Genomic DNA, 27,954 nt, shown 5'->3' on the forward strand with positions numbered 1-27,954 from the left:
CATCTTGGATTTTGATTTTATATAGTCCACTGAATTCTGCTTGACAAGCCCTTTCATTTGATACCCGTATTGATAGGATTGAAAAAAACTAACTTGTCCGCCATCTTATAGTGGCGGCCATCTTGGATTTTGATTTTGTATAGTCCACTGAATTCTACTTGACAAGCTCTTTCATTTGATATCCATATTGATGGGATTGAAAAAAACTAAGTTGTCCGCCATCTTGTAGCGGCGGCCATCTTGGATTCACAATAATATTGAATATGGATAATTGTATTGTCATCAGAATCAAAGGCGTATACCAAATTTCAGATCAATCGGTTAACGGGAAGAGGGTTAAATTTCAATTACTAAACCAAACAAACAAACAAACGGGGTGAGCTAAATAAAACCGTTTAAAAATATACTTTATTCAATTACATTTTATATTTTGATGACTTAGCTTGTAGAGTTGTCTATTGTTTATATTTTTAAAAAAAATGTTTACAGATATTGTATTACAAAGAATAATTAATAAATCAAATACACGACAGAAATATTTACTCAAAACAAATTTTTAGAAAGATTTATCAAATAATAATCACTATATTCTTACTTTAATTATTTGAATTCTAAATTCATCATATACTTAAATAGTCTTTAAAAAGTTATTTAAAGTAAAAAAAAAACAAATTTGAAGCTTCACGCTCTAATACAAATAAAGCTCCAGATTTCCACATATTTTTAACCGACATCTGTAAGAAAAGGAGGTTATCAATTAGAAGGTATTTTTTTATAGTAAAATTAATTTGATTTCATACTATCAAAACGGAATACCATAATGTACGGTCCCTAACAGTGCTATTTACTAATCCCTCCTTTGTACAAGTCCGCTTTGAGTTGCAATATCGTGAGATGCATAGTTTTCTTATTTTGCACGGTCTATTCAATCGGATAGGGAGTCATTTTAGTGTACAATGTTCTTCTTAGACTTTCATCTTCAAAATTAAGGTTGTGCTCTTGTAATATACTTTTTGTGTTTTTTAATTTAATTTTCTGTTAACTATACTTTTCTGTTATTTTTTTTTCGGTTCACCCTGTATCCTGTTTATAGCGGGAAAGGCAGAGTAAAACCTAGACATTCTGTTCTCACTTTTACGAGACATTGTGTGTTGAGTGAGGGAACTCAACCCTGTGTCGTTTTACTACTTGTTGTATTGTCTGTAAAACTATAAAATCATTTTCATTGCCTCGTTCTAGTAAAGCAATGAAAATAATTCAGATTTATAATTATAAATACTTATTTATACCTATATTAAGGATACCATTTTGGAGTACATTGGGTTCACTAATGAATTTAAATTTATGAAATTTTATTATATAATAGTTATTTTAAAATTGAATATTTAAGTCATGTATATGCTACCACCACTAACTATTAAAAACCAAAAGATAGTATTTTAAAAAAAAACTTAAGGTTTTTTAAAAAGTAAAATAAAATTTATCATATTATATAACATTAATATATAATCATTACAAATCTTTAAATACTCTTATATAATTTAAAATTTATTTAAATAAACAAATATTTTTTTACCAATATTGTCATATGTATGTAGAATGTACGTTAAAAGCCTTTCGTACCGACTCAAATTGTCAAATGTATAAGTAATTGATGTTAAATAAGCACTTAACTTAAGCGGGAGGATATCAGTTGAATAGAATTTCAATATTGTTCAAATTTGCCATTTGGACGGTTGCCAGTACCAAGGGTTGTATAGCAAAAAAGTATTATTATATTTTTTTTCAGCTTCACCATGCATCCCGCTTGTAGCAGGGTAGGCAGAGGAAACCCAGTGTTAAGACACTCCGCTCCCCACTTTCCACCGCATAATGAAGGCATAGCGTGTTGAGTAGTAAAACTCAACACCGCGCTTTGCCTCAGCGCCAGAGTGAAGAGATGAAAATATTAAATTTTTCATTTCCTCGAGTGGGAATCGAACCCACAATCTGTTGTGTTTACAGTAACACGCTTGTGCCCTTGCGCCACGACTGTACCAATTTAAAGTTATATTTGTCAAAATAATATCACTCTATAACTAAAGGATACGAAAATTTATATAGAAAAGTCAATTATAATAGTATTCATTTTACATATTCATAAATTCAAAACGAAAACAGAAATTAATGTCATTTTGCTTTTGTATTACATCAATATCCATTAAATATTATATATGTATGTACATGAAGTTAATTTAACGACTGTGAATACTTTTGCATACATTTACATTCAAATACTGCCGAACGAAAGTTAATGTCGAAAACACTAACTGTTTGGGACGTCTATTGGTGCTTAGTGAAGTGAGAAACGAAAAAAAATCTGTTATCAAACCTTTTTCACTCATTAAATCGGTCGGATCGAGGGTATTAAGCTTGCATTTGCCAAACTGTCAACCCATTTACGAGACAATCTATTATTTCGTTTAAAAAACACGTGACGCGTTGGTTGCGAGTTATTTACGAGCACGGTTTCCACCATTATTTATGTACGCTTCAATCATATTTTACAACGTACCACCGCTTTTTGTGTTAATTTAATGGAATAATATTTTATATTCCGTTGCATATGAGGCTTAACCGTCCCATACTCCAGGTGGGTTGATCTAGGTGCAAAGCTTTAGTAAGAACGAGTAGGACAGCCGGACTAATTACCCGGCGGGTGAGCTCGTGTATAAATAATGAATACGCTGCATAACAATAGAATTCTGGATGTTCATTGTATTTTTTCGTTCCTTTCTTGCGACGCCGTGCGTTCATTTTACAAAATAAGGATGAGAAAAATCAAATCCTGACCACGAACGTCTGGCTCAACTTGGTAAGTGATAGGAGCCGGGCCAGGCGCCTCCGCCGCCCCGCCCTTGCAATCTCACGGTAAACTGTCACCACTAAACTATTTTCCATCATGCACCGTACATTTGGTCTGCACTAACTCTGATATCTGGCACCGAGAGCGCGAAGAGCGATGGTTACAGGAGGCGGTGCGGTCAGACGCCTGTCGCATGGGATCGGTGTTAACTTGTTGTCTATCGCCATCTTAGATTGTGTGCGGGCGAGGCGCGAGGGGCGAGCATGACCCCCTCGCGCATCGTCCTCGTGCCCGCGACCTCGCGACCTCGCGACCTCGCGACCTCGCGAGCCCCGCGTACTGCTGTCTAGAACATTGTACTGACTGCGCCCTTTCTCTCTGTTTATGTTGACATCGTCTAACCAAATAGGACGAGAAGAATCAACTACTTATAACCAATATATGGCTGTCATTGGTAAGTGTGATTAAAAAATGAACCTAAATTAATACTTGATAAAATTTTCGATTTTTGTTTATATTGTTTTGTTTCTTTCCTCATTGTTTATTTGTTCTATCGTTTTATTTTCTTCTCTGTATTGAAATATGCATTGCATTGTGGCGTATGCGGCAGTCTGATATATTGTATGGAGATGTCTAGTGTTCTTCCAAGATCCTGATGATTGCGCCTACTTCTGTCTCGTGCAGTAGTTTAGTGGTAGCCCCTGTATGCATCCCATCATGAGACTGTCATTTATTGTACTGTTTACTTTAGTATTAGGAACTTCAGTGGTACTTCTCTATTGTTTAATTGTGTTCTCAGGTAAGTAAGGTTATGTGTTTAAATTTTATGTATGAATATTATTGTATGTATTTTTTATTGAAAATATGTTTTTTTATAAATATTATATGTATTTTAATTTTCTTTTATTAACTATATATAAGTATTATTAGAGTTCATATTTGTAATATATTATAGCAGTTTATCAATATAAGCGTAAGAACTGCCGTGTAACCCGCAATGCATTAACAATAACAACATAAATGACAACATAAACACATTTAAAATAAATATTAATAAGAAATAATTGATTTTACTTCACATAAGACGCGGGTTTTTATTTTCTTTATAAATTTTGAGTTTTTCTAATTGGAAAATTGGAAAGTTTGTTATGCACATTAATTATAAGAACTATGAGAAACACTGTAAATCTACCACGCACTACCCAAAACCTGCTGTTAATTTTTTGCTAAAATGCAAAGAATTTTAGTAGATCATGCTCTGCGTACTGCATGGCCATGCTATGGGTCTATTATCTATTGGTTGAAGTGAACGTTTTATCTCGTGGAATCTTCTAAATTTTCTATTCGTCTCTTGTAGAACTTTTTTATGTATTGAACTAAAATTTTAAGTAAAATCGTTTGAAACTCGATTAAATATTTTCTTTTATTTTCCAAATGGAATGTCATAGTTATTTTTCCTGTTTCGTTTTGTATTTCAATTCTTTCTCTAAAAAAATAAAATAAAATGAAGCTTTAATAACGTACTTTTAATAATTAATTTAAGCATAAGAACTATCAACTTTTGTAACTATTAAAACATTAAATGTCATATTTTGACAATTCTATGTATAATCTGTGAAAATTTGACACTTTCTTGTATTAAACAATATTGGTTGTTTAAAATTAAAAGAGCGTTGTTAAAGTGTTAAAAAATAACATAGCATTTACCAATATGGCAGCTTAGTGGTCCTGAAATGACAAAAAGAGTAGAACCTGACTCCTTTTAAAATCTCTGAGAGTGGTCAAAAAATTACATCATTGCTTATGTTTTGTGGATATTTCTAATGTAGCATGATCTGTCACTTGCATGTGTAGATATTGTATATTGTTATCTTCTTTATACTATTGTGTAATTTTCTTTTTTTATTATTTTTTTGCTTCATTTTATAGCGAAAGTCATCATATTTGACGACTGTTGTTTTCTTTCGTTTGTGCATTTATTTATTATTTAAGTTTTTTTTTAATATTTTAATTTAGTATTTAGTTAAGTGTTAAATTATTTTTACTATATTTAAGTACAATAAGACACGATTTTACAATTTGTCACTACACATTTTTTATAATGTGTCAATTTTTTAAAAATAGAATGTATACTGTTCTTTTTTTTTCATTTTTAATGATATAATGTTGATTATGGCGGTAAATTAATAATAATTATTGCAATGTAGTTCAGTTACATAATATTTCATAACTTCAAAGTTTAAAATTTTACAATTTTATGTAAAATTCACCTTAAACGAAAGGGCTTCCACCTTCCGTACCTTGTATATCTTTTTTTTCTTATTTCTTAGAAGTAAGATATTTTCAAAAAATACTCGTATATAAATACAAAGGAACTTCTTAATATAAAAATACAAATATACATCTCAGTAATTTTGAGTCGGCGCCCAACAATAATATTCGAAAATCATTAAATTACTTTAAAATTAAAGAAATAATCAATTGAAACTTGAAAATGCAATGTCCATAAAAAATCTCCATAAAATGAATGCGGTGCGACGATGATTCAAATATTTTATAAGATATACTTAAAGGCTAAGATATAATATTTGAAAGATTTTTTGTTAATTTATTTTTATATTTTACTTAAAATATCAACTTTATTGATTGCCACGAAACTTTTATATATGGGTTGTCTAACTTCCCATTTCCTTGACGCCTCACAGCTTACGTTTATAACTCGCGATATGCGAATATGAACACAGAACTGGTCTCATATTGCTAAGTTGTTACGGCTAACTTTTGTAATATAAGTGGCGAGGGAACAAAGTTTGTAACGTCTTTGTTTCATTCTACGTATATAAGGCTGTGTATAGACGAATGTGAAACAATAAAGCTTTATCGTTTTGCAACACACCTCAAAGAATAGCGTGAAGAAATTAACAAATATCTCAAAAGAAATTAAGAACTACCTCCCTTCTCTCAAAAGTAATGGGGAGCATTATAAATAGCCAAGTCTTGGTTTATTTGGAGGATCACAGATTGACACAATGACCGTCAATATGGTTTCCGCCATGGTCGCCCCACCGGTGATCTTCTGGTGTACCTAACCCACCGCTGGGCTGCGGCTATCGAAAGCAAGCGAGAGGCCTTGGCAGTTAGTTTGGATATGACGAAGGTCTTCGATCGAACGTGGCACGGGGCGCTCCTCGCTAAACGTCTATCTTACGCGCTTTCCTCACTGTCGACAGTTCCTGCTCAGAATACATGCCCGTGGCCGCTAGCGTGTGCTGGAACAGGGAACAGCGTGAAGCTGGTTTTTTAATTTTTTTTTTATTAAATATTTTATTTATGCTCTTATTATTGCAATAATTAGTAAAATCGAAATGTGACTTTTTTATCTATTAAACACCGCTATAATCCATATTATGAGAAATTGATAGTAATTTTGAAAGATTATCTAAATGATTCATAATTTTAAGATTTAATTAAGTTAAGTCATTTTCAAAACAAACAATAAAAAAAGATTCAAAATTACTATCAGCAAGTTATTATTTGAATTTATTTATAATCTGTAAAATAAAGCTTATATATATATATTAGCTTTACTATCTCTTTCTCTCATATAATAACATTTATATGTGTGACAGGAATGGAATGATTACAATTTGAAGTGGAATGACAGCGAATATGGCGGCGTCAAGGATTTACGAATCACACCAAACAAACTATGGAAACCTGACGTTCTTATGTACAATAGGTGAGCTATTGCATGCTTATAAGTTGTATAATATAGCACTAATATTTATTTTCAGTGGACAACAAGCATCATAATGTGGTAATTTTCTTTATATTATTTAATAAAACATCATTAACTTACTTTTTTTTAAAATAAGGTAAACGTTACCGCACATTTAAATCATTACACACCTTGTCCATGTCAAAAATATTTCTAGCACATTAAATATATTGAAATAAAGGCGACCGTTAAAACAAAATATATTTTTTTGAAAATTGCAATAAAAACAGTTTATAATAATTGAGTAGAATTCAAAGCCATAATTTTTAACAAATAATGGTAATTTTCACTTGTTTTTCTGCTGCACTTTTTAACTGCTGCAGTACATCTATTTATCACTTTCCGCCCATTAAGTGTCGCTCCGTCCTAAATTACGGAACTCAACACTGCACTTAAGCACTTAACTGCACATAATACACAAAAAATAATATTTTTTGTTGCAATTAATCAGGTTCGTGTGGTAAATAATATTTTATATATTTATTAGAAAGCCAACGTTACATACAAAAACTATATTAGTATATTATATGCATAACGGTCCACATTAAAAGTAAAATTTCGCTCTCATCTTCTAAAACAAAAACCTTCTATGTAAATGTGTAACATAAAGAAATACAGTACATAAAGAGACGCTTAATAACATAAAATCAAAGAAACAGCTATATAAATTGAAATCAAAATAATAGATTTATATTAAAATTCCATTTATTTTTTAGAAAATAGCACCGTCAAGCACAAATTAAATGCGTTCGCTCCTACTCTACTCTGAGATCTAAAAAATACCGACGGAAGAAAGTTAGCGGGACTTATAAGCTTTAAAAAAACCTTATCATAAGGAATTATTAATATCATAGAACATAAATCAATATATTTTTTTTTGTATGTTATCATTGTATGTCATTGTCTTCCTTATCTGTGCTTTCATGCCAGCTAGTCTTAGAAACGGCTTAACCTTATAAAGTAAGTCAATTTAAAGTGTTAATACAAAACTGCTTTAAAATTATTTTAGTTAATTGGCTGAATCTTTAGGTTTTAAATATATAGACATTATTTATAAAATGATAGTTTATTTGGTGATATTTTTATCATTCTAAACCAATGAAAGTATGAATGTCTGGACAAATCATAATATTACTAAATTCTTCAAATTTAATTTCCCATATCTAGTTTCAAATATAATTAATTATATTCTTGCCATATTCGCTTCGAACGTCGCATTTCTAATTTCCGCTCATAATTTCGGTACTAAAAACTAACTTTTGCTCGAAATTAAATTTGCAAATATGAATGACTCTACTTTGTCTTAATGCATTTGAAACGACGCCAAGTTACGAAACACTGTTAAAGAGATACTGTTATGTTGTCGGTAAGTTATTTAACAAGTTAAGAATATTTGATTTAAGTGTATTGCTTATAATATAAGTTATATAATTGAAAATTAATTAATATGAATAAATAAACAAAAAATATATAATTAGTAAACCTCAAAGATATATCGGTACAATAGTAAATATATAATATACAAGAAAATATAAAATATCATCTAATGACCTTATTATTTCTTTAATCATTGTTATACAACAATATAATACGAGACGGACTCGCGCACTAATGGTTCCGTACCATTATCTAACAAAAAGCTCTCCATAAAAACGAAACGTGGGGACGTAGTGTTAAGACACTCCTTTCCCGTCTTTCACGTTGCTGAGTGGCAGAACTCATCGCCGCGATTCCTCTTTTTACTAGAGCGAAGAAACGAAGATATTAAATATTTAATTCTCGTTCACATAATATTAAAGAGGACATTTTAATATCGATAACATGTGGGAACTTCCGCGCATAACTATGTTTATCGGATAAAGAGATAAGGACCGGTTTCTCCAAAGTTAAATTTTAATCATCATTTTACAACAAAAAGAATGATGCATATAAAATTCACACCAGTAATGATCTCAGTTACACTTTGATAAAAGTGTATAGTTAGTTAGTGTTGGGTCGGACTGAAGCCCCAAAAAGATCGATATTTCTAATATTATTTCTAATTTATAATAGAACGTCTATGACTTGAAGAAATTAATACAGTATACTTTTAATATTTGTCCGTTACGTCGTGTATTCAATTCCCACTCGGGGAATTGAATTATTATTTATTAATATTTTCATTTACCAAGGCGTAGAGTTCCGTCACTTAACACGCAATTTCGGCCATGGAAATTCGGCGGAAAATGGTAACAGAGAGTCTTAACACTAGGTTACCTCTATTTATCTTGCTATATACGATATACAGCGTGATACTGAAAAAAAAAAGGATAAAGAAATAGACTCCTAGATATAGAAAAATTGCATATTGAATCATTACTTGTTCATCATGAAATTCTTAAATCATGTGAAATATAGAACATTTTTCATAAGTTAAATTTGTGAGTTTCTTTTATTTTAAAATAGTAAAACGACATTCAAAAACCTTTAAAGTAAGTTTGGTTTTATTTTGAGCAAGATAAGATCCAAGATAGAATTACAATTACGTGAGAACAATAAAGAGTGTAAGTTACAGAGGACTGCAAAACTTCGTGAGTAACAAATTCAATCAGAATAAAAGATAGGCTTTGGAAGGAGTATACAAGTTTTTTTATTAACTTGCCACTCGGTCTATTTACCTTTCTACTTTATCCTTTCACCATTCTAAGAACTGGTTAATAGATTAATAGATATCTACGAGTATAATAACTAAAAACAACATTTTTGCTAAGATATTTGTTTCTCATGAGAGTTGTATGCTTTTTTTATATTTATACTGTAAAAATTTTTAAAATGTTATATAACTATGAAAAAGTATCGAGAAAAAATTCACCTATCACTATTGCTTATTGCTTCTATAAATATACCTCTCAATGATAATGTGACATTAAATATTTAACCTTTCTTATCTTAAATGCTCGTTCGTCTTCAATAATATTATTCCTCAGTTTCCTTAAAGTAGTTCACAATGTATCGCGTTTTGCTCTTACTATTTTTATTAAGTGCTGTGGAGAGCTGTAGGCATTCACGTTTTTGCCATCATAACAGAAGATTTGGAAGTAAATTCTACCACCGCTTCCATCGTCATGACGTCGATCGAAGTATCAAAGACATCGCCTATAAACTGCAAAGACTGGATGCTGCTTTCAATAACATCTGCCAACAAAATGAGAATCGCACCACCGAAACATATGGTATGGATTATATACTCAAATATAGTCTCCCAGAATACGTGAACCCCAATATAACTGTCAAAACTAATTATCGTGTAATCTACACCAACGTAGAAACGGAAGGAAAGACGTTTAACGATATACGAATTTTACCAAATATCCTTAATCTAAATGAAGCTGGATGGGTTTTTGGAGACGGCGAATTGAAAGTGGTGTTTCCTTATGCTATCAAAATAGGCGAAGAAAACGCAGTTAAATGTGATTCAGTTGATACAGCTATACCAGAATGGCGCGATATTAAGTACAAAATACAATTAAGATCTGCCAGCGGCATTGATGTTCGCAGTTTTGCAATAGATCCTATGCAACTTCCAGAAAAGTTTTAGTATGACAAGGAATATATTAAAAACAGAAAGACAGACAGGCCAATGCAGGAAGAAATTAACTTTTTGTTGAAATAGCATCAAAATATTATGTTGTGTAATAATTAATTATTTTTGAAAAATAATAAGAATAATGTACTCTTATTGCTTAAATAAAAGATATAAACCTATGAACCCACCTAATTTTACTGTACTATAACTGATTACGCAGTAGGTAACAGAATATTTCTTTTCATTACGTCACTTAAAATTTAAAAAGTATATTAAAGACTTTTCGCTTGTATGAAATTAATAAATTATATTACTCTTACAAAGATATGAACTTTGGATATTAAAGTGTGGCACAGCATCTTCCTTTGTATAGGCGACCTTTGCGGGTCGAGTCTGTGCGAAGCTAAAAAAACATTTAAGCTAAATAAATAAATTTTGTATGTTGTCAAAATCTTCAAGCGGGGATCATTTACCTTACTCTATTTATACTAAGGTGTATTTATAGTATGGATAAACTGTGTAGTTCATATTTTTTTACAATATAATAAATATTTTAGAGTGAGTGTTTTTAACGAAATATTAGTTTAAAAAAATATTTTCCCTTTACATAGAAAAAAAAAAACAAAAAATAAATGAGATTTTATATACTTATGATTAGGCAGTGGGGCGTTAAGCCATATAATAGGCAATTTGGGCTGAAAGTGATAATCGTTTCTGAAGCTGAAGCTAGTTTTATAACTGTATATTTTAATGCAATTGAAAACAACAATAACATAAAACTAAAATATCTACAAGACCAAAACTGAGAACATATAAACTCCTCTCCAAGATAAAAATAAAAAAGAACAAAGTCGATTTTAACACCACAGAAATGTTTAAAAGAGCCAAATGCATTATCAATGCGATAGAACCCGAAATCGGTGCAAATTCACGACAACAGAAGTCTCTAGAGGCGGATGTAGTATTTACGAGATACAGGCGGCAACATTGGCAGTTCGTCATACGACTATATACTTTATATCTTAGCCCATAAATGTCAATTTTATAAAATACTTTTTAAAAATGTAGTCCTTTGTTAAGTTGGCACGCCGCCAACAAATCCACATAAAGGTTGACCGCGTATCACACCGGATGTGATAAAATATTTTATAAGTTCATGTACCTACTCTTTGAATCTTGTATCTGTTTTCTATGTATTATTTATTTGACTATTGACAGGTATATACAATATTCCGTTAAAAATATACATTTTTGTAATTTAATTAATATAAGAATGTATCTACATATATAGTACATCTACTTGTATAGTACGCATGCACGCCCACACATACACACGCAAGCACACACCACTATTCCATAATCAGTAAATCATCTTAGAATCTTTTCTCTCTCTCTCTCTTTAATAAAAATAAATAAATCTCTTTTTATACAATTTTTGTTTCAAGATACTTTAAGGGCACTAAGCAAGATTTTAGAAAAATATAAGTATAAATAATGATCAATTAGTAAACTTTTAATATCTCGTTTATTGTGAGAGTCGTAGATATTTTACAGTGTGTACAGATAAACCTCTTGGCTGTAGCACGAAGGATTCTACACAATGCGCAATAACAGCTTAACAGACATGGAAGTCAAATTACTTGTAAATAGTATGACAGCCATTAAGTTTAATCTCAACAATTTTCGTTAATAGAATCATTAATGTACGTGATGAGTATTCCTGTCAAGTACTTACGTTTGTACTCAATTATTTCTGCGTCGGAAATGATTAAGAAAATTTTAGGCGATGCGATCGTTCCTAAATGTCTATTTTTATTGTAATGCACATAAATAAATTCAGTGGAGGTTGTAGTGGCTTTTGTGGATTAAATTTCCATTCGAGGGAATGAGTTACATTTGGGATAACATTAATAATGTCGACAAAGTAATCACAGTACTGAAGATTACTTATAATATTAACCCTATTTTAATAAGTTATTAAAATTAAAAATATGTTAAGATATAATATAAATAATAAACAAAGTAACTGCGAAGACTTTTTTACGTTATCTATTAACAATATTATTTAAATAACGACTGACATAACAGAATTTCTTTCCGGGCAACAGTAACGAAGTCACCAAAAACAACGCTCGAGAATACTTGTAGGTACACTAAACATTTTAAATTCACTGGCATTTACAAAGAGATATGAACCGCAGCTTCCATTTAAATATCCATTATATAAACGTAAACTTGTTCTGTCCAGTTGTGAACATCACAATATAATCTCCATCTACATTCTGGCTGAACACGGGCGTTCCCTAGACAGCGTTCTCTAGACAAATAACAGTTTAAACGTTCTCTAAATACTTCTCGTGGACTACTGAAATAGCAGGGATTTCACCTTCAGCTACTCCACACGAACTTGTAATAAAAATTAAACTTCATTATACAATGGATAAAACAAGATAATTGTGATAAATAATATATATTGCAGCAAGAGCACATTACATTTCCCACACAGGTAATTGTAATTTAAAACTAGTATTAAAATGTCATATAACCGTAAGTATAAATTTTGCACGATTAATATTTATAAGCTTGCTTGTTTAACCTAAAAGTTTAAAACTGATATTTTTAAACACACTTTCAGAAATCGTGACAACCCAGTAGGAGGTTAACACCCGAATGTGACGATTGGTACTTGACATAAGTAAGAATCGTTCGCGTGGAATACCTAACCTGCTACTCGGTGTTGCCACACTTGAAAATGATCAAATAAACGTACATGGCTATCTAGTCGCTGATTTGAAACACCACGGGCATCGTTTCGCTTATCAGATGACTTTTTAAACATATAAAACAGTTAATAAATATAATTTTGAAGGGAATATATTTATTTTTGATCTGAATAAGCGATGGGATGTTATACGCTGACGTTGACGGTAAACGGATTCTAGTATGAATCTTTTACCATTAACATGACCTTAAAACCGTTCCAGATAAAACCAAGGCGCTAATAAAATATCACGTTAAAGCCAATATAAAATTCACTTCGTCACAGCTTAAAATAACATGTTAATTTGTAAATAAACAACATATTTCACAAAAAGCTTCTATAATTAAAATTTTTAAAACAATTTTATTCTTTCTCTGGTGCATTTTCTTTTTATTGCTTTGATATTTAAAATTAAAAGTTTTGGGTAATTTTTTGAAACTTTATTTATCGTCTGCACAGTGTTGTTTTGAATACTCTAATAGTAGTTTTAAAAATGTTGAAACATAATTTTTAATGACTTATTCACGGTACGTTTAACGCAAATTAAAAGTGTTCTACCATTGATTAAAAAAGCTTTTTAGGTTAACAGTTTTAAGACTTGATACGGATCGGAGGATTTGTTTAAATTATTCAGCGGAGATTCATTAGTTACGTTCATTTGGGATTTGTTTTCATCAGATTGGGTCAATGGTTTTGTTTTTGACTTTATAACTTTGGAGCACATTTAAATATGGGAAGGCAATAGTATGAAAATGGTAAAGTTTGTTGAACAGAAAATATACGTTTGTTTCAATTGAAATTTTAAATTTTAACTGTAATTTATTTCAATGGGGATATGAATAAATGCGTGTTAACGTAAATAGTTGACAATTTTCTCATTGGTATAGTGCTGACGAGGGTTTTGACGGGACGTACCAGACCAATGTGGTGGTCAAAAACAACGGCAGTTGCCTGTACGTACCCCCGGGCATTTTCAAGAGCACATGCAAGATAGACATCACGTGGTTTCCTTTCGATGACCAACATTGCGACATGAAGTTTGGTAGCTGGACTTACGATGGCAACCAGGTACTAGAAACAATAAGATGGTCGATATGATCAATTTTTACAATTTTAAATCGATAATAAGCAATTTTCTAATAATTCTTAGTAGCTAATTATCGTATAAAGCAATTACATATAGATTATTACTTGAAGAATTTAAAAGTTGCGGTGACTATTATGTCCACACAAATTTAAGTAATAATTGAATAAATAAATTAAAATAAATAAATAAATAGGATTATGTTAAATTAAATCAAAGAAATAGGACTAGGATCTGGGTTTGTCCTACTAATGGTTGACCATTAAGGGAACCATGTGAGAAACCAGAAGGATATATTTATCCTAAACGTTTTATATGTACTATTTTGCATGGTGCAAATAAATATTATACTTCTGAATATGTGTATCATATTCTATTGTCAAATTTATCTGCCATACGGATGAATAGTTGAATACCTTTACGTTTACTATTTTCGATTTTACTATTATATATTTATAAGTCAAGTCTAAGTCTATTTCTTTAATATTGATAGAAAATAAAATGCAGCTATCTTTTATTATGAGTAACAAAATTTTTTTTGAAGAAATGGATTTATTCTAATTTAAATATGAAAAATTTTGCATGTTAGAATTAATGTATTTATTATTTCTTAGTAAATATCTTCTACCTCCTTTTTTACATTTAATATTGATTATATCTCTTCGTTAACAACACGAGATTCCGTATGGTAGTTTATATTAATAAAATTGGCATGTATCAATCCCCGTTTATTTAATATTTTTGTTGTCCGAAGCACTGATCTGTAATTCTCACAATTCCCTCTATCAGTGAAATGTATATGAGCTATTTTACGATAATTGTATAAGTTTGTTAGTTAAATTAAGTTGACTAGATTATTAAAAATATAGTAATATTTTAGTTCTAATTCACTTCGTGTAGTATCAATTCAATAATGCACGTATTTTTCTATTATAATAGTTTCTGTAGAATTAGATTACTACTACTACTAATTCAGTTTTCGACTAATATCTGTTTAAACTAACAGCTGGATCTTGTCTTGAAGAATGAAGCAGGTGGTGACTTGTCAGATTTTATAACAAACGGAGAATGGTATTTAACAGGTAAGTTAGTTTAAGCTTGAGACATACAATTGTATAGTGTTTTATCTATTATTTTATTACTTAATATATATTTTTGGAGAGTAATAAAAACAATCTAGATTACATATTAAAATTATAATAAAGGTAAATATAAAATTGATATATTCATGATACATTTTATTACCGAATTATCCACAGGAATGCCGGGAAAGAAGAACACGATAACATACGCGTGTTGTCCAGAACCCTACGTAGATGTAACATTCACAATAATGATAAGAAGAAGAACGTTATACTACTTCTTCAATTTGATAGTTCCGTGTGTTTTAATTTCTTCAATGGCCCTTCTTGGGTTTACACTGCCACCAGATTCCGGAGAAAAACTTACTTTAGGTAAATTAAATTTATTGTACGACTTAAAAATTAAATTGTCTCACATTTTTTTAGTAATATATTTTTTGTATGAATTTGTATAGTCTAGGGATTAGGCGAACTAAAATTTAATTTTGCAATAGGTAAGTGATAAGCGATAATGTTTTTCATTTATTTCGTATACTTGTTATGATCTATATTTCAACGACATTTATGTGATTTGTTGACAACAGGTGTGACAATTTTGTTGTCATTGACTGTGTTTCTCAACTTGGTCGCCGAAAAGTTGCCTTCTACGTCGGATGCAGTACCTCTGATAGGTATCGCGATATAGAAGGCGAAATATGCGCATGCTCTTTCTATATTCTAATCGTACCCTAGAAAATTATTTTAAATTCTATTTTACTTTGCCAAATTATGGTGGTCTTATATTTTTTTCACTCGACACCTATAGGAATATTAAGTTTTTATTTAATAAACGAATACTTTAAGGAATATTAGAAAAAGTGTGCGCTTACGGAATTGAATGTTTTTAGAGAATGCAATGACTGTTTGTGTTAGATGTACCCAGCATTATTTGACATATTGCAGATTCCATAAATGTGTGAGTATTTTTCGTTTGTCATCATCTAAGATATTCTATATTTTAAAATTTTTATGATCATTTAAAGTTAATCGGAGAGTTGTGTCCAGATAGGCGGCATAAAGGCGGCTACCCCAATGGAATTAAAAATTAGTTCTCGTAGGGTTAACTATGCTTTTGATTTCAGGAGTCACTATTCTTCTATCGCTGACGGTGTTCCTCAACCTGGTAGCTGAGACCCTGCCGCAGGTCTCCGACGCAATTCCCCTGTTAGGTACACAGTCCAAACCAAAAACCCTGACATCCTATCTGATCTCCTTTTTGGCTTATTTTCACAAAACTTACTTTTTATTTTGAACTATTTACCATTTTTGTTTGATCTATCATTATCATTTTATCCCTTTTTAAATTAAATACTAAATATTATTTTAAAACATTACAAGGAGTTAATTATGTACAGTCAACGTAGATCTGTAGTTAAATCAATCCATTTAAATTCTATATTAGCTGAAAAGATTTTCATTTGAATTCAAATATGCTTTTGCCTGTCAAATACCACATTTGATGTTTTGACTAAATTTTAAAACCACTCATCTCATCGTAGCTAAGGCGTCTATGATGCCATTGTTATATGCTATGTGTACAAGTAACAAACCAATCTTGGAATCGATTTCGGACGTTTCACTTAATTTGTAAAACTTTTCACGGTATTGTGCATTATAATAAATTTCGATTTTTCCAAATATTTAGAGCAAATTATGCTATAGTTAAGCATTTAAAACTAACACTATAGTGCAATTACTAAGTGCATGAAATACATCTATATATAAATTAATTACATAGATATCCTTGTGTTGAATATATGAGGATTTCGAAGGTAAGTTTGTTTATTTATATCTATTAATCAGTATTATAATATCTTGCATTACTTATATATATATTCAATTCACTAACGTGATCGATTCCATGGTATATCATTTGTGTTGTGTTGTTGGTGTTTATGTATGACATATTAAATCATTGAAATGTCTTTATTATAATTTCTTTGATACTTGGAGGGTGGTTTGAGGTAATCGATTCAGATAATCTAATTTCTATTACTATAAATAATTTAAATTAACCATTAACTGGTTTAAATAAATAAAAGCTAAATAAAAGAGCCTCTAAAACAGTATTTGCATGACTTTGTTCTATTTTGTTTATTATTTCACTTGAGCCCCTATTACCGACTCAGCACACAAACAGGAATATTTATCAAAAGCGACGAAGTGTCGATCGATACGGGATCTGACGTAAACTTAACAGGGTTATATGAGACAAATGTAAATAGTCACTGTTTTTCATAGAATTGTATATTGATCTTTGCAGGTGTTACAATTCTCCTGTCGCAAACTGTTTTCTCTCTATTGGTGGGGCACGTCATCACTAAAACCTCTGAGGCGATCCCCCTAATAGGTGAGAAATGCGTGTTTGCTGGAAATAAAATAAAATTTAATAAATTAATAATTAAAAATGAACTGTGAATAGATTATATAAATAATACAACTTGGGAATGGGTTTTGAGGAATTGTTAAATATCGAGAAACTTACTTTTTTTTATTATAATCAATTAATAACTCCTCTACCCAGTCCCGAACCAAAATTTCTAAAAATAAAATAAATAGAACGCTTGAATGGAATCTATCTAAAAAGCATAGTGCCTTAAACTTTTTACTTTTTAATTCGCATTTTAGAATCTCAAGATGGAATTTATGTGCTTTAAGGGTTGCCAATGCTCAAAATGAGTGTTGCGGCTGAGCTATGTTTAAATCCAGCTATCTTTTAACCTACTAAACATTCTCAAGATACTTTTCAAACTGGCCTCCAATCTTAATCTTGTAATGTATTAAAATAATTTATGCCTTTTTATCTGACATATTTTTTAATTATATTATTTTTTCATTAATAAAATTTTATTTACATCATAACACGTTATGTATTTTTATTTTATCATTTTGTTACCTTGACGCTATACAAAGTAATATATTTAGGTGACTACTGATGTCAAATATTTAAGCATGTTCTAAACCTAGAAAATAAGTTTAAATGTACATATATTATGTAAATAATGCACAACTCTCCTTAATTTATACATTTTAAATTATCGCTATTTTAGTTACTAAATGAAGTATAATTGTTTTTTTTTTTCATTTACAAATGAGGATCCAACCTCCAAGTATCCAGATAATTTCAATTAAAAAAATTCTAATATTAAATGTTGTTATATAAAATAAACAATAATGTTACCTATATTTAAAATTTAGTCTTAGCTTATTCATATTATTGTTAAAAAAGTTATAATTGGGTGTGACATTATTGTTTATAAAATTGTTTACTTATTTCTCTTTTTCTTGTTTCTTTTTTGTTTTTTCTTTCTTTCTTTCTTTCTTTCTTTCTAGGTCTTCTCTACTTTTTTTTCTATTTACTTATGAATTATTCAATGTTGTGATCGGTTCCATATGTTTTTAATCAATTTACTTTTAAACTAATCTTTAGCATAATCTATGTTAGTATTGTCCATTTCCAAAGCTTTTCTTGTGTCATTGTTGTAAATGAATATCTTAATAGCATTTTTGTAAATCGACGCATGTTCCGCTTTTGCTGTTGTCTAATATAGAATTAGATTTTAACACTGACTGAATAATCTGATTTTAAACTAGAGTAAAAATGTATAATAAATAAAGTACCTAATTTTCTCCTTACATTTTTTTTCCTTTTAAGAACCCGAATAATGTATATAATAAAAGTTTTGCTTTCTTAAATTTAAATTTCATGTAAATATGAAAAGTATCGATGATATTTTAGTAAAAGTTGTAAAATGTAAATGTTCTGGGTAACAGGGACGTACTTCAATTGCATCATGTTCATGGTGGCTTCGTCCGTGGTTCTGACGGTGGTGGTATTGAACTATCATCATCGGACTGCGGACATACATGAAATGCCACAATGGGTAAGTACTGTGATATGTTATTCTATGTACCTATATATTCTCAATATTGTTGTTTAATTAAAATATAATTTAAAGTATTATTGAAATATATATTTGATTTTCATTTTATGTCATTTCATTGTTTTTTTTTGTTATTTCTTAGTACTTATTTATGTTGCTATTTCATTAATATTGTCAACTAATATTTGACTTTAAGAGTGGAATGAATCACAGGGTCTACGTTTTAAGTTTTTTTTAAGTAATAATTAGTTAACAGTGTTTTCAAAATGAATTCTTATATAGAGACTGGCACTAAGTATAAACCTTTATAGTCAACATGAATTTTGGGTCTAAAATAAAATAATAATAAATAAATAAATTGTACAATTTTGTTATATTTTTAATTATGTTATAACACATAAAATCTTGATATAATAAGTAAAAACGTTTATGTTCTATTAGTTATTTTATATTTATTCTACATATTTTTTCATTGTAATCAAACAACAGGCGGTTGAAGCTTAAAAGAAATCAATTTTCATCAAAAGTTGTAACAGTTTCTACTCGTATTACAGCTGTTACGTCGGGTTTAATATCGGTTATGTCATGGTCTGATCGTAAAGTTAGTTATGTAGTTCGGTTAAAGTTTAACGATCTTTTGTAGACCAGTGTTAACCTATACATTGATATTAAGGTAATGTTTATGTATAAGTTTTACAATGTCGCGTACAATAAAATACTGATATTGAAACATTCGATTTCCTGTGAGTCGAGTAAAGACAGAGTGTTTCAGATTAAAATATAAAGAATTCAGTAAAATATTGTATGGACAGATCATTAACTGAAGCTGATTATTATTATACATTAGTATATGCATTAATAGTAAATTCTTTATTGCACCAAATTCATACATAATAAAAAAACATTCAGAAATTTCATTGACAACGGTGGCTTATTTCTAGATGACAAGTCTTTAACCAGCTTTTGAAAGTGGATATATAATGGCGGAAGAGACTAAACAGTGCAGTGAAATTAAAAGAAAAAAATTTCAATTATAAACATTAAACACCCAAAAAGGGCATACATCGCGTATACATAAATATAGCTTTACAAAATAAATAGATATAACTATAAATCGCTTCTAAATCAATTATAAAATAAGAACTGCATCTTAGTGAGAATTCATAGTTAGGACATATTTAAAAACTTTACAAATCATTAAAATATTAATGAATCAATTGATTTTCATTAACATATTAAGAGATACATTTTATTCCACAGATAAAAACAGTGTTCCTACAATGGTTACCATGGATTTTAAGGATGTCTCGACCAGGGAAGAAGATAACTAGGAAAACAATAATGATGTCGAATAGAATGCGAGAGTTAGAGTTAAAAGAACGTTCGTCCAAATCTCTCCTAGCTAATGTTTTGGATATAGATGATGACTTTAGACATGTACCGCCACCACCTAATAGTACTGCATCTACAGGAAATTTAGGGCCTGGGTAAGAATTTTGATCTAAAATATCTCTAACTACAATTATTATGTTAACTGAACATGATTGTTGAGCGGTCAAATGTTATTTGAGAGATATATATTATATAATGAAGATGTAGTCTCAATCAGAAAAATAAGATACAACACTGGATTCCGCCATTAAATACGATAATATATGATATTAAATAGATATGAAATAAATGGAAACTAGAGAATTAAATAACTCACTCTATATTATTAAATATATATGAAAATAAAAAATATTTTAACTATATACTATCAATGAAAAATAAATTTCACAACGCGTTATTAAGATTTTCTACTTTAAATCTGTTTCTAATTAATGGTTAGAACTTTTACATTATTCTCTAACAGATGTTCAATATTTAGAACGGACTTTCGTCGTTCGTTCGTGAGACCATCAACTATGGAAGACGTTGGTGGTTTGGGTAGCCATCATCGAGAACTACATTTAATATTAAGGGAGTTACAATTTATCACAGCGAGGATGAAGAAAGCAGATGATGAAGCTGAGCTCATCAGTGATTGGAAATTCGCAGCAATGGTAGTGGACAGGTAAATACATACAATCTTTAGATTAATTTGTGTATTAAATTTCATGCAGTATAATATGTGCATAATACACTTCACAATTCAGAAAAAAATCATCTTTGTTCGAAAAGTGTAAATTTTCTTGGATAAATATATGTAGGTGTAATATTTCATTAAACAAAATTAATACTTTTTTATTAGATGGTTTATTTAAACTTTCAGTCATTTTGACTTTATCTGTACAATTTTTTGTAATATGCCATATGGACATTTTTTTAATTAGCTTAATTATCAACATAATAATTTCTTTGATTAGGAATATTTGATATCTTTTGAAAAAGGTTTTTCTGTAGAAAATATTAATTCATTTGAACGAGAAGATTATTTCAGTTAGCAGAAATAATCTATCTAATTATGAGTACACATATAGGTACATATAATGAGAAGGATTTTACAATTTCGAAAATTGATTTGCATTATCTATATCAAATAAAATAAATAACTGTCTCGTATTCATGTGGAAATTGGAGAACAGAGTGTCTTGTACTTACTTTGTCTCTATTTAACTCCCTGATGAAAAAAATCTCTTTCACAGGTTCTGTCTGTTCGTGTTCACTCTATTCACAATAATCGCGACGGTGGCTGTGTTGCTCTCGGCGCCTCATATCATCGTGCAGTGAAGTAACCGTGTCCGTATCGCATCTACGAGAGAACTAATATTAGTTATAAATGTAATTATAATTATGTATAGAATAAACTAAATACGTGGTTCAAACGCACACGTCTCTATAAACTTAAACTAAGTCGGAAGACGGTAAACGTATAAAATTTTAACAATACTTATAGTTAGGTCCAGCATTAAAATAAAACAAATGTGATGTTGAATAGGAATAATGCATATAACTGTTGACTTATAATTTGTTAAATATATAATTAAATATATTTCTAATAAATACAGTTTAATATATAATGAATGAATATGAATATGACTAAAGTGTTTATTTAAAGTGTTTGGTGGGCGTGCGTGAATCAGTAGGTACTTTGGTTCGAATGGGATCCGCATATAATTTTAAATATTTGATATCTTTTGATACATGACAAATATATCTTATAACTTTAGGTGATTTTGATACACAATGATTTTATTAGATTTCAATATGGTAATAATGAGCGTGGGTAACTTAACAGACGGTGACAAAGAATGCGAAATTCTACAATTTTTGGAATATTTTGGACGAATTTCATATTATTATGAATGTAAATGCGGGATCACTATCGATGACACTACCGTAGGATGTTAAGAAAATGTATATAACTTACACGACTTAATATTATTAAAATCAAATAGATTAAAGGCATGGATTTTGTTGAACGGTTTACATTAGTTGTTGGCATATCTTTCAGTTCAGAATTCAGATGTAGATACAATGCGATATCGGGAATTGGCGTCTGTGGAATTGAAACAGATTATATAAGTAAAAGGAACCAAAGTAACGATAGAATAGACTAGACACACGTATAAAAATAACGTTTTAAAAAGTAATTATTAAAATTTGTATTCTAAATAAAATGAATTGTTGTTTAAGATGAATGGTGAGTATTGTAAAATTGTGACGTGTGTACATGTTTTAGTAAGAAGTGTTTCTTTTTAATAGATATAGATAGATATTTTTTGTTGTAATTAACATAATTTCAATAAAGTTCACGTAAATGATGCGCAGGAGTGTCACGCTGCTGTCGACTATATATTGGATGTATGATTTTGTACGAACTTGTATATAAGTGCGGTTGTACCCGCAAATTAGGTTTTTAGCGATGATAAAATAAAAATGAAGCAACGTTCTAAATATGTAGGTGGAAATGCCCGAGATGACGATACATTTGGAGATTTATCGGCCAAAAAGACTGTCGTGTTAAATTTCTGAACTAGTGGCGTCATCCTTGTACTGGGTATCCTTTAGCACATACTTTCTGTAGTTCGCATCTATTATAACTTAGTGTAATTATAACATTTATTCACATCTTTGTCTATGTCCGTTCCTCAATTTCGCTCTTATAGGTGTCGTGATAGCCTAGTAAATGTCGTGTCTATATTTAAGGCTCCAATAATATTTAAGAAAGCTCACTAATTACAATATTTTAAATAGATAATAAAAGGTGTATGTGTTCTTTGAAACTTACATTTTACTTGTTGTATGTTTTAATTGGTTTATGTATATGTATTTAGATAGTTTAAATTCCTTTAACCGTGTTTTTAGTTCATCGTATACTGTATGGTGCTGAATATACCAAGATTGTAAATTTGCTTTGTCTATGTATTTTTGTTTCTATGTACCTATTTTCATTATTTTTTACTACAGAATCCACATAATTTCCGTACTATCAGTATAATTATAACTGTACTGGTAAAATGTACTCGTCTTTCCAAACGATGAAATAATCGACATATAAAATTTAGATTTATTAGTGCCAAAATTTAGGATTTATAAAATTGTATTAAGTTCGTTTCTAGATATATAAATGATAAATGATAATGTTGAAAATTTTATTGTAAAAACTATTACAAAAAAAAAAACGAAATAGTGTCTTTGTTAATATATAATTTAACGTTAACGGTAGAACATTGAGCCGCAGCTACGGGTTAAATCAGCCAATTTTAAAAAGCTTAGTTTATTTAAACAAAAAAATAAATAAAAGGTTGTGAAAAGGTTTTTATAAGGCCCGTAGTTTGCGATTCTGTGTTTGATAAACTATACATTTAAAAGTGTAGATACGAATCTACGTATAAAACTAAAATGGAATAACTAAAACGCCTGCTCGGGACCGGGTTAGAAATAAACGTACAAAATGAACTGATTCATTACAAACACTCTTTCATCTGCAGTGCTTTACTTTAAATATGAAAATAGCTTTTGCATTTAGAAACAATATAATCTATTTTTTTTAAATAAATCACGCTATTAACGTCGATGTCAATCGAGTACAGATAATAAAATAATAAAATATAGATTACCTATGCAAATATCGTCGTAGAACATATTTATGTTTAATATTGATTTTATTTATAAAATTATAAAATTTTATTATGAAATTGTAGTTTAATAAATGTTTTTTTTTTCTGGAAACATTATCGCCAGATAATTATAGTACCTATAATAAAATTAATTTTTATCACGCATTTATTATTACATCGTTAAAATTTTACTAAATACGACGATATGTGAATTAATTAAAAATATGTGTGTTTCAGTGCGTGTTTTTTATATTAAATAAGAAAATAAAGCTGCCATGTTGCTATTATTTCTAGTGTTTTATATCACCAGTGCTAGATTAATATAAATGCGCTATTATATATTTCCGTAATTTATTCAAGCTGCCCATTCACTATCAAATTTTACTCATGCTCAGATTTCTAAAACGCGTTTAAGGAACTTTTTTTCTATATCATATGCTTAGCTTGGTGTTATTTGTGTAGTGCTTTAACGAAGTGAGTAGGAGGCTTTACGTAAAATAATATTGAATACAAACTTTGAATAAAAATTTTCAATAAGAAAAAATATGAGAAAATCTAAAAATATAACTGAGGATGCTATACAAATAATAACAAATGAGCACTATGCACAACCGAAACTAAATGCTTTAATTGTGAAACAGGTATTTTTAACTTTCACGTATACTTATCACTATTCTGTACATCTGGTACCTGTAGTTTAAGATTTGTTACACCTAAGGCTCATATTTTCAAATGTTTAATTAATGCGGAATTAGCTATCATTATAAATATTTGGATGTTCTTTTGAATAAGTCATGAATCTTGTTGGAATCTAAGTTAATTAAAAATATCTATGTTAATTTAAATACTCGTGGATAGCTTCAATATATTTTTTTCTGCCAAACGTAAATATCAAGGAAAGATCAATTAGATAATTAAAAAATATATCCCTTAAAAATAAATACAATAGTATCCTAAACAGTTAAAAAGTTCAAGGTGATTCTTGTTTACAAAAGTACATCTGCATAATGATTTTATAGTATTTTGGTGGCGATCGTGAACTTTTAGCTTAATTTCATGCAAATATGATAATAATTTTAAAATATAAACATATGTCGAAGTGTAAAAAAACATTTTCATATATAACTCAGGAAATTATCGATAAAAAAAAGAATTAGTTATTATTCCTAAAAATTATTTCTAGCAAATGATAAAGACAAAAAATTGGTACACAATTTTAAGTTTTTTGAAAATTGATTGAAATTTCGTAAATTTGGAAAAAATATTTGTCCAATATAAAGTAAACATACACTCCGTATAATACAAAGTAAATGAAGTTCTAAAGTAAATATCGTAGGCTGGGAACAAACCGGAAAACCAATTACGATTGATACAGATAAGATATTGGCTACGAGGATAGCGCGGTGTCCATACGGTGCGCCGTACGGCACGATTCAATATTTGCTGCCAAGTTTTGGGTTAGCCAATTTAATAAGCAAATAGACGCCAAGATCTGTTGGAATTTTGAATAGAAAAGTTGTTTTTCTTTCTAATTACTTAAATTTAACATCTGCCTCTTGAATTTGTGTGGAAGGGGGAGAATTTTGGGGGAGGGGGAGAACATTGTTATTATAATAACAGTTGTTTTATGATAATTAAATACATCTTTAAAAAAATAGGCTTTAAGCATTTGTTTATATTTTAAAGTTATTCTTGTCAATGAAATAATTTCAATCAGCTTTTATTATGTTGAAAATTTATATTTCCGCTTAATAACTCCAATGTGTAGTCAACCTTTAAAATACAATTGCGATGATATTTCTACAGTAAATTCATTGATGAACTTATTACCAAATTTAACGTAAAATCCCTTATTTTATTATATAATTCTTTCAAACTTTCCTTTATAGAAATAAAAAAATCATAACTTTCTCTATAGTATTTATCAAAGTTATAGAATATACTCGTACAGCCAACAACAATAGAAGAAAATGTATGTAAGATGCTTTTCAAGTCCTTCACATTGACATTATAGTGCTTAAAAATTTGTTTGTGCATTCTCTGTCTCTATTCTACTTTCTCTTTATTCTATAACTAGAGATACTTCTTCTACTTCTCCGACTTCTTCATCATGATTAATTAGAAGACTGTTAGACTGTCGCGTATATTGGCGAAATGAAGAATGCTTACATCACAGAACTAATATTATTTTATAATAAAGAAGTCGTGATAATATTGGTTGACTACACTAAACTACTTGAAATTAGATTTACTTCAATAAGCATGGTCACCTTCGCACATCATCTCACATTATTTTTGTATGCCTCTTTCTTCTCATAAAAAAAAACTCCACATTGTGTTCCTGTGGCTTATCCATAGACGAAAAATAATTAAAATTAATTAAAAAAATATGACTGCAGGTAAGATTAAATACCGAGTGTAATGTAAGTAATTAAAAAAGCCCCTATGGAGGTTTTTATAATAGTCGTCATTAATAAAATTACAAAGGTAAATTTGTAAAGTTTAATAAAAATCGACGGATAATACGTTTATTCGTTAAATTGACTAAGTAGTATTCGATTTGTATAAAACTAAAATTAAAGCAATCTGATTTATACTATTTTGTGGTTTTATTACACCCTCTATAGACCTTAATTTTTTTGGCTTAATAATTTCTTTGGATGGATAGATGTAAATCCATCTAAAGCTTATTCTAAAATTATAATAATGTAAAGCAAATAACCACCTAGCAAAAGGTTATATATTATGTAATATATATGAAATAGTAATGGTAATAGAAAAACCTATTACAGGCTATCTCTACAATTCTATACTATTGATAAATGCTAGTGTCTTAACACTAGGTTCTCTCTGTGGGTCTGTGGTCTCTATGCGAAAAGCCTGAAGCTGGAAAAAAGTCTAATATTTATTTTAATCATATAACATTCAAACGCTACGAGCATTTTAAATGAATCGTAACTTTAAAGATTATGGATCCAGAACATTATCTTATTATAGTTAAATAAATAAAGAAAGCACATACTCCGTTTTAGAAAAATGGATAGGTACTTTAATATAACACAATAATATTTTTCACATAAGTACTTTATTTAGTAAGAGGCTAGTTGTGGCGCACAAGGGTCTAACTGTAAACGTGACAGGTTGTGGATTCGATTCTCATTTCTATTATAATATTTTCATTTCTTCCTCTGGTGTCGAGCGGAATATCTTAACAATGGGCTGGGCCCCCTCTGTCTACTGAAGCTGATAAAAAAGTACTTTAGTTGCCTTCATAATTGAATTCCGTAACTTAACGCAGTTTTGTTCGTAAAGTAAAAATAATCGTGTAAAGTAAAATAAGATTCGCCAGGACGCGACTTCTGAAAAAAAAAATTCATTGCCTTTCAAAGGTCCATTACAGAGGGACGCTGGGAATCAATTTCTTTCTTATCTGTCAGCGTGCCAATATCTTCACACCTGCCGCCGTCACTGCCTGACGAATCGGAGAATAATTTTATTAAAATGCAATTTCAATATCAAGAAATACGTTCCAATACTTATATGTTGGTCTATAGGAAGTTACTATGGAATATATTGCAAATTTTATTTCACATCTAGTAAATGTATACATACTCGTAGGTATAAACAGAGAATAGAGTCTCATCATTGTTTATCATGTTGGGCTTATAAATACTTCAAATAAAAGATTTTCTCATATTATATATCTTCCATGTAAAGACAGCGCTGAGTTACAGTTTTGTTATATGTATTAATATTCATTGCCCAAGTGGGAATCGAATCCACAACCGCTCGTGTTTATTCCACTGGACCATGATAGCCCCAATATTTAAAATATGATATGAAAATTATTTTAAAATTGTGAGAGTAAGTC

At 29.7% G+C, this 27,954-nt stretch overlaps 2 protein-coding genes and 1 long non-coding RNA gene across 8 annotated transcripts in view; 2 read left to right on the forward strand and 1 right to left on the reverse strand.

Annotated features, from left to right (window-relative positions):
* The window catches only part of LOC146535410 (uncharacterized), a 50,311-nt gene extending 28,555 nt beyond the window's left edge, over positions 1-21,756 (reverse strand). The window contains exon 1 of the long non-coding RNA XR_014878349.1: positions 21,622-21,756. This is a non-coding gene — a long non-coding RNA (uncharacterized LOC146535410). The remainder of the gene's footprint in view (positions 1-21,621) is intronic.
* LOC146535409 (neuronal acetylcholine receptor subunit alpha-7-like) overlaps positions 1-26,682 on the forward strand; it is a 94,266-nt gene extending 67,584 nt beyond the window's left edge. Inside the window, exons 3-13 of one of the 6 annotated variants that reach the window (XM_085191798.1) lie at positions 2,810-2,854; positions 3,255-3,299; positions 6,475-6,584; positions 13,837-14,017; positions 15,040-15,115; positions 15,293-15,487; positions 16,237-16,323; positions 18,929-19,038; positions 20,299-20,525; positions 20,894-21,094; positions 21,666-26,682. In XM_085191798.1, the coding sequence (XP_085047924.1) occupies positions 2,810-2,854; positions 3,255-3,299; positions 6,475-6,584; positions 13,837-14,017; positions 15,040-15,115; positions 15,293-15,487; positions 16,237-16,323; positions 18,929-19,038; positions 20,299-20,525; positions 20,894-21,094; positions 21,666-21,750 (1,362 nt within the window). In that variant the 3' untranslated portion in view covers positions 21,751-26,682. The remainder of the gene's footprint in view (positions 1-2,809; positions 2,855-3,254; positions 3,300-6,474; positions 6,585-13,836; positions 14,018-15,039; positions 15,116-15,292; positions 15,488-16,236; positions 16,324-18,928; positions 19,039-20,298; positions 20,526-20,893; positions 21,095-21,665) is intronic. The other 5 variants (XM_085191793.1, XM_085191795.1, XM_085191792.1 and 2 more) reach the window with 5 other exon arrangements.
* LOC146535411 (uncharacterized) lies at positions 9,530-10,371 on the forward strand. The gene has a single exon (XM_085191799.1). It carries the CDS (start codon positions 9,610-9,612, stop codon positions 10,198-10,200), a length of 591 nt encoding a protein of 196 aa, XP_085047925.1. The 5' UTR covers positions 9,530-9,609; the 3' UTR covers positions 10,201-10,371.
* Positions 26,683-27,954: the final 1,272 nt, after the last annotated feature.

This window comes from Heliconius melpomene, chromosome 10 (genome assembly GCF_056956725.1).
Source record: "Heliconius melpomene rosina isolate 202511_hmr_F chromosome 10, ASM5695672v1, whole genome shotgun sequence".
NCBI classification, from domain to species: Eukaryota; Metazoa; Arthropoda; class Insecta; order Lepidoptera; family Nymphalidae; genus Heliconius; species Heliconius melpomene.

Excerpts from the sequence above, each read along its gene's own strand:
- LOC146535411 (XM_085191799.1), top strand. The coding sequence starts at position 9,610 with ATGTATCGCGTTTTGCTCTTACTATTTTTATTAAGTGCTGTGGAGAGC.